We start from the raw sequence: 13,866 nt of genomic DNA, 5'->3' as shown, positions 1-13,866 counted from the left end.
AAGATTTATTTCAAAATAGTTTCCTTCCTTCTCTTTTTAAGAATACGTTTCTCCAAGAGCAAACACACAAACAATTTACTTGCAAAGATACACAGAATAATGCCAATTGGCTTCATTTCATCACAAGGGGAAAAAATAAGTTGCCATTCCACAATGCACTTTCTCCGAACAATTTTTACCAGTTTAATAGGCACACCCACCAACGCAGACATCCACCTACAGTTAATTTTTGGTTTCATATACGTCAATCAGCAGATCTGAAAGCCACAAGAAAGCCTCTTTTACAAAACACCAACTAAAGAGCAAGGAAGTCAGTAAAATAGTAGCAGAAAGAAAGAAAACAGCAGTATGCCATTTAACAAAGAGCTGGTCACCTGAAAACATTGAGGACAGAACCTGTAGCTGTTTCTTTTGATGAGCTCGACACTTAAAGCAGGTATGTAACTTTTTAAATTATAGCTATATGTCTGCTGTTGTGATCTAAGCTAATACAAAATACAGGGCATTTTGCTGATCAGGATTTATAACCAGGGTAAAATTCATATGAGTACTCTATGTTAATAGTATGGCAAGCCACTGATAGAAATGGAAGGATATTAAAGTAATCAAATAACACATTTCTGTATGGTGATAAAGTAATGTAGATACCATCAAATATTTGGATTTGGAAGCACAGACTGGCCCATAATTTTCCATCTGTGGCAAATTCATTTTCATTAGAAAGAGGTGGATAAACATTTTATTTATTTTTCACATGAGAGATCCATCCAAACAATCCACTATAAGATTTCTGGTATTGGTGTCTAGCTTTTTGTTTATTTCCTTTTAATTTTTCAACACAAATAACATTGGGAGCCAAAGAAGAAGCCCCCATTGCAGCAATTATAATCTAAACTACAAACACTTCTGAAACTGGAAACTTGGAATTTGAGGGAGGGGGAATAATAAAGTGGCCAAATTTTCTGATGACATCCAATTATTTAGGATTCAATGGATAACGATGAAATCCAGATCATATCACCAACTTGGGGAAATTGACAATGAAGTAGAATATGAGATTTGACATAAAGAAGTATAACCAGATGCCTGTGAAGTGACAAAGCTTCACTGATGGAATCTGTGCTGGCAGCAACTAAGCAAGAAAAAGATCTTAGGATTTTGACAGACAGTTCACTGAAAATGTTGACCCAGTTTGTAGGTTTGTGTGTGTGTGTGTGTGTGTGTGTGTGTGTGTGTCAGGAGCAACTTGAGAAACTGCGAGTCACTTCTGGTGTGAGAAAATTGCCCATCTGCAAGGACGTTGCCCAGGGGATGCCCGAATGTTTTACTATCCTGTGGGAGGCTTCTCTCATGTCCCTGCATGAGCTGGACCTGACAGACAGAAGCTCATTCTGCTCTCTGGATTCAAACCACCGACCTTTCGGTCAGTAGTCCTGCTGGCACAAAAATTTAACCCATTGTGCCACCGGGTTGTAGTTGTTGTGAAAAAAGGAGATTCCATGTTGGTCGCAATTAGAAACAGAATAGCCATCATCATGTTACCTGCATACAAAGTCGCAGAACAATCACATCTGAAATGCTGTGAAATTTTCTATTACTACACCTTTAAAAAATTAATGGTCTAGAAAAGGGACTGAAGAACTCTCCTGTATGGAAAGATTTCTGTGCATGGGTCTGTTTATTGTAGAAAAAAGATATTAAGAGGAGAATTATAGATGTGTGTAAATTATGACATGGAGAAACTAGACAAGGAAAAGCTTTCCTCCCTTTATCATAATGTTAGAATGTGGGGTCATTCACCTTGGTTGAACGGTGTGGTTATTCAATAAAGATAAAAATGTAATCTTCATGCAGCACAGAGTTTATCAATAAAATTCACTGTAACAATATATAGTTATGGTGTCTGACTTAAAGATTTAAAATAGATAGTTAAACTCATAAATGGCTTCTTATCATAGTGGCTATATATCAACTCCAGGATAAAAAAGTGTGTCTGTGTATATCAGATGCTGGGAAACATAACAGGGAAGGCACAATTATTGCACTCATGTCCTGCTGGTCAGCTCCACGTGGGCAATTGATTGGCCACTTTTTGAATAAAATGCTGAGCTACAGGTCTTTAGTCTCACCTGGCAAGATAGAAGCTTCAAAAGTGTGATTTTGAACAAGAGTGTGTCCTGAACCATTGGTTAGATCAGTGGTTCTTAACCTGGGGTCTCCAGATGTTTTTGGCATTCAACTCCCAGAAATTGGAACAGCTGGTAAACTGGCTGGGAGTTCTGGGAGTTGTAGGCCAAAAACATCTGGGGACCCTAGTTTGAGAACCACTGGGTTACATCAATACCAGAGTTCTTTTGGGTCTGAATTTTTAAATTTTCATTAAAGAGTCTTACAGTTCCATTACAGATTACCACAGCATATGCAGCTTGATCTTGGAAATCCCACTGATTAAGAATGAACAAATATGTTCCTTCATGGTGACCTACAAATTGTTTACCACTCAGGTTATGATTCAACAGTAGCTGAATGCTGCTAAATTTACTCACCAAAGACACCCACCCATCTCTCTGTGGGGCCACATTTACAGGAAAGAATAGAGAGAAATAGCATGGATGATGAACTGGCACCTCATAATGGGCCTACTTCATAAGACCAAGGAGCTTATACAGATATCTCTCACAAAAAGTCTATATACCTAGTGCAATAGACACTGGGCTTTGACTTCTCATCCTATACTGGAGAAAAGTAGGGGATGGATTTTAGGCGGCACATCCTCCAATTAAGAGCCAGCATAATGCAGTGATTTGAGCACTGGGCAATAACTCTGGAGAACAGGGTGTAAATCCCCATTTGACCTTAAAACCCACTGGATGACCTTGGGCAAGTTACAAATTCTTAACCTCAGAAAAACCCTACAGTAAGGTCACCTTAAAGCCGCCATACCTTGGAAACAACTTGAAGGTACATAACAACAACCTCCGCCTAAAGCAAAATGGCATTCTTACATTTTTCCTATAATACTCCTCACTCCGGGTGAGGAGTAGGTAATTGTGAGAGCCTTAGCTGTCTGCTTGTTTTACCAGTTGGTAAAACAAGGATCATAACTTTGGCAGGAAAACCATCAGACTGCAAGAGTAGAAGGGAACAGATAATCAGTGTGCTTAAGCACGTTGTGGAGAAGCCCTACTTCTTCTAACAATAATGCAAGTAAGGAACCAGTGCACCAACTCTATTCTTGTTGTTCAAGATTACTTGAACAAAGTTGTTGCTTATGTAACCAATAATTTTTGTGTATGTCTCTTTAGTGTGATGCAATATTCTTGCTTGTTAAAGAGTTGAAATCATTTAAAGAAAAGCCTGGCAAAAATGCCAATGAATATGTCTTTTGAATGCGGGTCATAAACCTGTCAATTCAATGATAGTCAGAATGTATTTCTCTGTTTACCCAGAACACCACAGCATTGATTGGGGATGGCAGATAATCCACATGAGATGCTTAACGGAAGCTCATAGTTTAGGGTTATTCAGCTGGCAACCACTATCTTGCTCTCATTTCTTAGAAAAGTAACTATTTCCTCTGCAGCATGCAAACAATAACAATGGTTAGACCCAGTACAGCTGCAGATTACTTCTACATACGATTAGTTTACAACAATGTGAAAATATATAAAAGCAAAACATGTTATCTTGCATCTTAATTATAAATCATCTAAGATAAAGCAAATATCTTATTTTGTAATGGATAATATAAGCATTACTATGTTTGACATTTTAGGCAATGTTCATTTCCTTAAACAAAACTGCATAGTCTGTAAAATAATCGTAATTCAAAACAATATACTCTAATCATTGCCTTCTTTTTTAATTCTTTCTTTCATCAAGTATGATGTACATTAATCCTTATTTGCCTCAAAATAAATAAGTACAACAAAATAAAATAAATACAAGCTACATGATAAATGGTGTACTTATGATCACAGCTTCTCCAAGGAAAGTTTTATTTTATTATTACATTTATATCCTTCATTTCTCCCAGGTGGCAGAATTACAACATCATTTTATTTTTGTTTAACAATATATTGTCCATAGATTATATTTTGAGTTTCAATTCTTTGGAACTGGCTGGATGAATGGAACAAACCTGAAGAAAAACTATGGAGATGGGATCCAATATCGTGATAGAGCCCATTTTAGATGGTGCTAAAGATCATGAGGCTATGGTAGTGAGGAGTAGTTCTCAGAAACTCACTAAGATCATTGTGCAATGCAGTTTATTTAGCAATTGCTTACCCACTATGGATTGCATATGGTGCCAAAGGAGGATTTTAATGAAGTCATGGAAGCTACTACTTGCCACATTTTGATGGGCACATTTCACTGTTCATTTTGAGAATGTGGGCAAGGTGATTGAAAATATAACGTCAGCCACTGGTTCAATAAATTCATATTCACCAACAGGATATCCAACTGGTCAGTGCAGGTTGCTAGTTTTTATCTAGAAGGCTGTTATGGTTCAAAAGAAGTTGATATGAAGCCATTTGTTTGATCTTACCAGCTAGACCAATATCCAGCTGAAGTCTAATCTTTCCTTCACAAAAGTATGGTCATTAGAATGAATAATGATTGCACCTATAGGCTTTTCTCAATGAAAGAAATTTAGACTCTTTCCAGTCTGAGTTTAGGCATGATTTTGGGATAGAAACAGTCTACACTGGGAACTTGTTAGGGAAATCTGTTCCTCCTCATTCTGCTGGACCTCTTAGTCAGGCCATAGAGAATTGCCTGTAACTAACCAATGTTGTTCTTGTGTGTCTTTCTTCAAGTCATTCCTGATTCATGATTATCCTAAAGTGAACCTATCATAGGGTCTTCTTGGCAAGATTTGTTCAGAGAGAGTTTGCTTTTGCCTTTGTCAAAGGCTATTAGTGTGAGACATGACCAAGTTTACCCAGTAGGTATTCATGGATACACAGGGACATTCAAACTCTTATTTCAAAAGCAAAAATCATGTCTGCAGCTGCGAGCATCTATTTGGTAAATTAGTTCCTTGACAATCTGGATTTTCGCTTTTCTATTTTAAGGAATATCTACATACATTGTATGTGTGTGTGTGTGTGTATATATATCTTATTTCAAGAGTCATAGTCAAGTGCCAGTGTGTTGTTATGGTATGGGCACTTGACTATGACTCTTGAAATAAGATATATATACACACACACACACACACACACAATGTATGTAGATATTCCTTAAAATAGAAAAGCGAAAATCCAGATTGTCAAGGAACTAATTTACCAAATAGATGCTCGCAGCTGCAGACATGATTTTTGCTTTGCATGTTCTGTGCTTCACGCATTACACAGAAGCAGATGTACTTGTTCAGTCATAAACATTATTATTTTTTAAAGACTACAGACACCTAAGGCCTGCTCTTGACCTTCTCAGTTACCATCAGAAAGATGGAAAGTTAGGGCAAGATAAAATTGGGATGATCATTTCTCATAGCATGGTTCAGAAAAAATAATTATTTTTTTGTTCTTTCTTTCTCTGCAGTGACCACAGATTTTTATCCTCATACCAGCTCACAGAGTTTCCTGCTCTTGTATGATAATTAAGATGTCCTTAACCAATTCTTCTGACTGCAATGTTTATTCTGAGATGGAGCCATTTACTTATTTTTATTACTTGATCTTTCTTATTGGGTTCATCGGGAGCTGCTTTGCCTTATGGAGCTTTACAAAGACAGAAGAAAACCGCAAATGCATGAGTGTTTACTTGATAAACCTCCTCACAGCAGACTTTTTGCTGACCCTTGCCTTGCCAGTGAAAATTGCTGTTGACTTAGGAGTTGCCCCATGGAGACTGAAAATATTCCATTGCCAAGTGACAGCTTGCCTCATCTATATCAACATGTACCTATCAATCATATTCTTGGGTTTTGTAAGCATGGACCGTTGCCTTCAGTTAATACACAAGTGCAAGATCTATCGTATCCAGGAGCCTGGTTTCGCCAAGATGATATCGGCAGTAGTCTGGGTAATGGTTCTCTTTCTCATGGTGCCCAACATGGCAATCCCAATCAGAGAGATCAAAGAAGCACCAACTGTGGGCTGCATTGACTTCAAGACAAAAGTGGGAAGAGACTGGCATGTATTTACCAACTTCATATGTTCTGCAATATTTCTAAATATTTCAGCCATGGTGCTGATTTCCAACTGTCTCATAATCAGACTACTCTATCAAAACAAATGCAACAGAAATTATCACAATGTTAAAAAAGCTCTGGTGAACATACTCTTAGTCACTGCAAGCTTCATAATATGCTTTGTTCCGTACCATATTGTTCGGATCCCATACACTCTGAGCCAAAGCAAAGCCATAGTCACAGATTGCTCACTCAGGCAAACTCTTTACAAAGCCAAGGAATCCACACTGATGCTTGGTGTCTCAAATCTGTGTTTTGACCCTATTTTGTACTTTTACCTTTCAAAGACGTTTAGACTGAAAGTAACGCAGACCTTTGGATCAAGTAAAGACAAAAGGGTTCTCCAAAATGATTGGGAGATGGATGGAGGGCAGACAGGGAATACTGACATTCAAAACAGATGACTCTAGATTTTTTTTTCAGACGTTGAATGTACTCTACATTAAAAATATAGTTGTCTCCTACATATTGTTCACAGTCCTAGCATCCTTCCTTTGTCCTTCTAAGTAGAGTTATATTTTGTACCAAGCAAAACCAGTGCTATATCCTCAAGGCAACAAAATAATTGCTGTGACTGTTTAGAATTTGGTTCTGCAAGCTTCATGCACAATGCTATGATAACAAAAAATGTAGACAATGTAACATGTTTTTAACCTTTTAAAAGAAGACTGAGAAGTTATTTTATTTATTAAAGGCCTGCAAGGAGAGCATAGAACAGACCAATAGATGCATACACGATGGGCCAATTCAGCTGTAATAACCCTGCTGTTGCACGAATAGTAGTTGTTTTTATTGTTTAATGCCCTGATTTTATTTTGCACTAAAATTCACAGAGTAAAATTACTGTACTGTACATCCAATTTTATCATTAGAAAGAACTAAAGCTCCAGGAAATAATATAATAAAGAGAATGAAAAGCACATTGAAGGCAAAATATCATTTTCATTTCTTGTTCCCAAAAGGGAACAGCCACCAGAGTAACGAATCAAGACTGAATGGCCTTTTCTCCTTCATCACCTGCTAGGGGCAACTAAGGCATTTCTGTGCAGCCTTGAGATACAGAACTGACCCTCATCTTAATGAATTCTGCTTCACTTGTAACATCTTTGCTCTTGGCAAAACCCAGTTTGTCAGTGCAGGCACCAGAGAAGCTATGGTTTTCCAAGAGCCCGCAGTCACTAAATCAAATAGCACATGGCTATGAGAAGATGGAACATGCAAGCATAAAATCCTCTCCTTATGCACCTCAAAAGACGTATTATTAACAATTTAAAAAATAAAGTTCAACTGTACTTAACTTTTATGTTCTCTATAGATATATTAGTACTGCTAAAACATAATTTGTGAGTGTATTTCATAATGTTTACTGTGGTGTTGTAGGGAGTATAACCTGAAAAATTATGCCTAGCAAACTCTAGAATAGATGTTTCAAATAAATTAATCCTAGGATCAGAGTCACAACCACCAATTTCCACACTTTAGAATTTTTTTAATCATGTTAAAAGCGACTTGAGAACATATTGCAAGGCGCTTCTGGTGCAACAGAATTGACGGTTTACAGAGACATTGCCCAAGGGACTCCTGGTTGTGTTACCATCCTGCTGGGAGGCTTCTCTTATGTTGCCACAAGCTAGAGCTGACAGATGGAAGCTCACCCCATCTCACAGATTTGAACCACCAACCTTCAGGTCAGCAACCCAGCCTTCAAGTCAGCAGATCCACCAGCAAAAGGGTGTAACCCACTGCACCACTGCAGCTCTTTTGAATTTATGTTATATAAATTCTTGGGTAACAAACCATGCCAGTAACTATTACTGTTATTCTTTATTATTATTTAAACAAGAAGCTAAAAGTAGTTGGAAGGAAAGGAATACTCTGTTCTTTTATTTGCCCATTACATCACTCCAACTTGACACTGCAGTTGTTTCCCTCTGAATACATCTTAAACAAAGAATTCTATTGCATGTGTTATTTTTGTTACATACAACTTATGCCTATAATAACATTGCTAAGACAAGGAAGAACACCATCAGTAACCTTAAGTAAATAAAACATCAAGTGTTTGAAAGCTAACTTAATGTGCTGATTGAAACACATTCATCATAAGTAACATTGGATCCTGATCCCAGTTTTCTCAGAATATTTCTATGGTTTATTCTTACTCTGATTTCTAACTAGATTTCAAAAATAAAATAAAAATAATCCATCCTGAAAGTTGCAAAATTGCAAAGTTCCTAATATGTTCAATATAAATGTCTTTCAAGGTATGCTTTCAGAGAGCAGAAAACTATACTTCATATAGGGAATTCAGCCAGCACTTAAAAAAGAACCTAAGAATGTATGCAGATAACCTCAGTTTGAAGACTGAGACTCCACATATACTATAGATTAAGGCATGAACTCTGTGTATGTATGTATACATGCACATGCACATCTATCCATCCATCCCTACACCTAACTAGACATAGGCTCGAAATCTGTCTCATCTGTTGGATTCATTTCCATTTCGTACCATCCATTCGGATGGCACATAACCGGAAGTCTCCTCCTGGAACAAAAATGAACTCAATATGAAAGGCAGATGGGACCAGGTACTGGTTCCAAGCCTGCTTTTTAGATTGATGTAGGCCCAAAGTGATAGGGCTTGGCAGGACCTGCAGCCAAGCACCAAGTAAGGAGCGCTCCTTACTTGGCGCTCGACTGCAAGCCCTGCCAGGCCCAGGCGCATAGGCCCAAAGTCTGCACCAATAGGCCCTGGCACTTTGGGCCTATAGGTGAAGCCCCCCCCCCCCAAATAATGGGATAAAAGAAATTGATCTTTTGGTACCAAAGACGGAGAACAATTTCGGGAGACTCAGTTGAAATGGATCAGGACCTCCACCGAAAGGCAGGACACAAAACTGATCAAGGTTTGCCCAAATACACACCTAACACTATATAAAAACCCAAACCAAGAAAGCTTGGTTATTATCAGGCCCACTGCACATAATTCAGCAGCTTTAGCTTGAGTCCAGTAAATTAGCATTTAGTATAACTAAGGCAGCAGAGATTTTAGTGGACTTCGCTTCCAAGAAAAGATAGATAAGATACGCATGTTACACATCAGCTCTTCAGAAATCGACAGTGATTACTTACCAGAGGTATAGGGAAATGTGTTGCATATTGCAAATGGCGAAGGAGATTGTAGTTTGATGGAAAGATCAGATCCCTCACTATCTCTCTCTTCATAGATTTTTCACTGTTAATTGAAATTCTTCTGTCAAGTATGGACACGGAATTCAAATTCTCACAAGGCTCCCCAGGCATTGGAGAAAAAATCTAAGCCATGTAAAATAAATGTTTAATATTATAAACAAGCACATCTATTTGATTTATGACATGACCAATTCTGTGTTTCTCTTTCTTTTAATCACAAAATAAATAATTTTGGCCATCAGATTTTTTTCTAATTTAGGCCAATAAAAATGAATCTCCATGTTTTGAATATGCAAAGGCCTATTTTTTTCTCTTTTCTCATAGAGCATATGGGAAAGCATAGCATAACAATACAATCCTTTATTTGTAAGCAATGACTGATTATACTTTCAAGCAATCTTATTTTGAAATAAAATTATTTTAGAATCAGAACTTCTTTGTTCTCTCTAGTACATGGCAGTCCATGTTACAGAACTTCTCCCTAGTCCTTGGATCAGCTCCTTTGCTACAAACTGGAGGAAGACAGGACAGATAACTACCAACATTAAGGAAGTGTGAGTTGCACATCCATTCTTCCTATTCCCTTAAGTAAATTTAGATTGAATATGCCTAATACATCTTTGAGCTTGGCCTATTAACCATATAATTACAAAGAAGCTGAGTATCCAGCAATTCACAAGCCATTGGTTAGATTTTAGAGGTCCAGTTCCTTCATTATTATATCTGCAGTCATTGCATAGGCTTGGCATTTGTTTATGTGTTCAGAACATCCCAGCCTACGATGACCTAAATATCTGACTGCTTTATCACACTGAAACAAGTTATGAAACTTTTCAATGGGTTTTATATATCTAAATATTATCTTGAGGGAAGTGGTGCAGAAAATCCTTCTGACTGAATAGGAGCCACTATTTACAGTACTCAGTGCTCAGAATACCTGTTCAATATACAGTGCTCATTACTAGAGCCAATACATTTCCCAAAGTACTTTCAAATCCTTCAACTATGAATGTTTACTATGATGATACAATGCAATAGCAACCACATACATACATACCAAGACATTGGGATTCTAGAATTCGACTTCAAAACCATTTTCCCTAAATGCTGATCCATACCACTTGAACAAATATGCTAGCAATAAAAACCAACATTATTCAGAAAGACTAACAAAAGTTGATTTAGCATTTTGAGTTCAACACAACAGCTCAGAAAGTATTAAAGATATGAGGTCATGCTTGAGTGCTCATGGTGAGTTCATGACGTTAAAGTTTTGATCAGAGTGGAAGTGAAAATAGATGACGAAGGTTTTGTAAGTCTACAAACATGATTCTGTTTTAAAGAAGAAAAGTTGACTATGAAGAAAAGAAGTGTTATATTTTGATAATACTAAAAGAAATGTGGGAAATACTACTTGAGTCTCTCAAGTGTTAGATCATGCTGGCGGGCGTAGCAAAATGAGGAATGGAATCCTTTAAAAAATATCAGAGATTAGACCTACTGGAAATTCCGAACCAAAGTGTGCCTTAAAGTCATTCTTGTCTACGTCATCAAAAATATTAGCTGTTCCTGCGTCAATGTACATATGTTCCATAATACTATGCTCCTAATGATCACCGAAGAGAAAAAGAAATGCCAGTCAGAGTATGATGTAAACCCTGGAAAACTGGTCACAAACTGTTAAAATAAAATCACCCAATTTTTTAAAAGTAAAATTGGTATTATTGATTATACAAGACATAATACATTTTACTACCAAAATACATAACAAGTAAATTACTCCATTAAAAGTCATTCTTAAAATATTATTATTATTATTATTATTATTATTATTATTATTATTATTATTTGATACATGGCTTTTGTATTGGATCACACGTTGGACACTTCCCAAGTGTCTAGGGCTATTTGATGTATCGGCGTATAATGTGTGCATTATTATTATTATCATTATCATCATCATTATACATAAAAAAGAGCCTAGAGTGGTGCTTCCTCCTATACCAATATTCCCATTTGAGAACGGGTAAGGAAGACAATGTGGTCACATTATACTACTGGCACAGAGATGTCATGCTACCACCACAAGATGAACAAAAATATCTTATTTAATGCTAGCCACATCACTTTTTTCACTGAGAATATGAGAAAGAAAACCAAGATTTTTAAGTGCAGAAACCAAACCATTTATTTTTCATTTTTGATCCAAGTGGAGGAAAGAAATACTATACAAGCTTTCTTACCTCGAGTTTCACATCATGCTCCCTAGCATACTGTTCATCCATATTTTCCTCAGTTGGTGAACGTGACCTAGAAGCTGTCGTGGCAGACAAGTCTCCGCGTGATATTAAGGTGCACATGTAAGCATCATGGGAGAAAACATCATGCCGTACAAATTCACAGAAAAGCAGCACCAGGTTTACAAATTCCATCTTCTCATATTCACTGTTTGGATCAGCTACCAATAAAGGAATTTTTAACATTTATTAATGCCCGCATAAAGATATACCCTCAATTAAAATTAAAATTATATTAACAGCTATTTTAGATACAAAATGTGCTTAATTTGTTTTTTCAGACCATCAGTACATGTAAGTTGAAACTGTACCACAACTTTGTCATGACCTCTTTCCTGTCCTTACCACACACATTTTATAAGATGTTCTCAAAAGTTTGTTGACAAAGATCAATTTATTGGATAATCCTGAGAAATTTTGCCAATATCTTGGTTGCTTTAATTATTGTTTTCTTCTACTTGGCCAACATAGCTGCAAACCTTTGTAAATAGGGGGACATGATTTTTTTCTGACATTTTTGGTTAAAAAATCATGAGTTGTCTCTTCAAAGGTAATTCCTTTTTCATGCTCACACTCAACCAACAAAACAGCTAGGCAGCTTGACTGTCCTTGGCCCCTTAGAAAATACTGAAGTTTTCAATGAGTATCTTCCTGTTGAGAATTCTTTCAGCTACAACACAAAAGACTTATGGTGCTTTGGATACTTCTCGGAAAATCAGTGGCATTTTTATATTGGTTTTATAACGTTCATAATAAAATGCAAAAGGGAGGAAAAAGCAGTTGCATGGCAACTTTAAGACCAATCAATTTAGTTCAACATAAGCTCTCTTGAACCAGCCACTTCTTCAGAGGCAAATCCACAAGAATATAAACAAGAACATAAACTGCATAATTTTACAGGTACCACAAGACTACGTTTTCCTTCTGTTTACTTTCTGAGACACACTAACATGGCTACCGCTTTAAAAAATTAATAAGTAGAACTAATTAATATTTTTCCCAATGGAAGAGTGTAAGTTTTCAGATGCAACATTTTAAAAGGAAAATTCCCAGTAATCTCCCCCTGAGAATGATAGAGTAACATATTACTGTATGTGTAATAATTGAAGCTTGTAAATCCTATTAAAATAATTGGCTCCCATCTTCCCTGGACTCAGTTGTGTCCCTTCTGCCAGCTGTTTCTTCTTCCTGATTATGCAGGAAATCCAGGAGTGCCAGTTTTTAATAGAATCTCATTGTTAGGGAAGTTCTGGGTCTCCTCAGATCTTAATTCAAACCAACAGGTAACATCTCTTTTCTAGAGAAGGGTATGACTCAGCAACTCATTTTGTTCGTTTTGTTCTAACACTGGTTCTGCTAACACATCTCACACAATCTGAACAATGTAGGTATAAAATATAAATTTCCATAAACATCTCCAGCTAATCCATAACACAGCCTCAATTATTTCCACATGGCTGGGGGAGGGAGATCTCTGTCTCCATTTGTAACCATGTCTGAATAAAATTACATGGTCAGAGTTAAAAATCTGTTTCTACTACGTCCAATTTTAGATCATTACAGCAGAAACCTATTCCCGTGTGCTCTAGGAAGTGTCATATATACATTTAAATAAAAATGTGCTTAATTTCCCCTCTATGTTGTAGCTAGCTAAATATGACAAACAATTTTCCCCTAGCTTCTAACTTGACAAGTTATATTAAGGAGTTCCTCAGTTGCCTGAAGGCAAAACTGCTCAGATTTAAGTTCCCAAAACAAAATGTTTTGGAAATATAAAGCCTTGTATTAACATACCCATGGCAATAATGAAGTAGAACTAATTCCATAACTGGACAAAAGGTCACACTAATTTGCCCTACTTGGGAACAGAGATAGTTTGATACTTACATAGTGATGGGGCTTGGGTATCTAAAAACCTAAGGAGGACGTTTTGAAAAATAGGAAGGCTGGATCCAGCAAGTGATGCTGAAGAAATGGATTCCTTTTCATCCAAGACTTCTATCTCACTACATCGCTATAAAAGGAGACAAGACATAAGCAGGCAAGGCAGAATTTCAGAAAAGAGCTACAAGTGTCATTGCGTTTACTCTCTTTTGCCCCATTATCCAGAAACCCAAACAACTCCAGTAAAGACAAGAAAGATTTCCTCAATTTAATTGAAATAGTTTT

At 36.8% G+C, this 13,866-nt stretch overlaps 2 protein-coding genes across 6 annotated transcripts in view; one reads left to right on the top strand and one right to left on the bottom strand.

Moving 5' to 3' along the window:
• Positions 1-13,866, bottom strand: part of med12l (mediator complex subunit 12L) — a 178,650-nt gene that overhangs the window by 128,722 nt on the left and 36,062 nt on the right. For 4 of the 5 annotated variants that reach the window (XR_010004767.1, XM_008106169.3, XM_016992056.2 and 1 more), the window contains exons 12-15: positions 13,585-13,711; positions 11,644-11,858; positions 10,902-11,006; positions 9,341-9,523 (exon numbers count right to left, since the gene is read on the bottom strand). Coding sequence is in view for 4 of the 5 variants with exons in the window: in XM_008106169.3 (XP_008104376.2) it covers positions 9,341-9,523; positions 10,902-11,006; positions 11,644-11,858; positions 13,585-13,711 (630 nt within the window). In the remaining variant the exon portion in view is untranslated. The remainder of the gene's footprint in view (positions 1-9,340; positions 9,524-10,901; positions 11,007-11,643; positions 11,859-13,584; positions 13,712-13,866) is intronic. The other variant, XM_008106172.3, reaches the window with a different exon arrangement.
• gpr171 (G protein-coupled receptor 171) lies at positions 55-7,125 on the top strand. Its single transcript, XM_008106160.3, has 2 exons — positions 55-436; positions 5,554-7,125. The coding sequence occupies exon 2, from the start codon at positions 5,605-5,607 to the stop codon at positions 6,607-6,609; it is 1,005 nt and encodes a 334-aa protein (XP_008104367.1). The 5' UTR covers positions 55-436; positions 5,554-5,604; the 3' UTR covers positions 6,610-7,125.

The sequence above is a fragment of the Anolis carolinensis genome, chromosome 3 (assembly GCF_035594765.1).
Source record: "Anolis carolinensis isolate JA03-04 chromosome 3, rAnoCar3.1.pri, whole genome shotgun sequence".
In the NCBI taxonomy this organism is placed as follows: Eukaryota; Metazoa; Chordata; class Lepidosauria; order Squamata; family Dactyloidae; genus Anolis; species Anolis carolinensis.
This window is presented reverse-complemented; position numbering and strand designations above follow the sequence as displayed.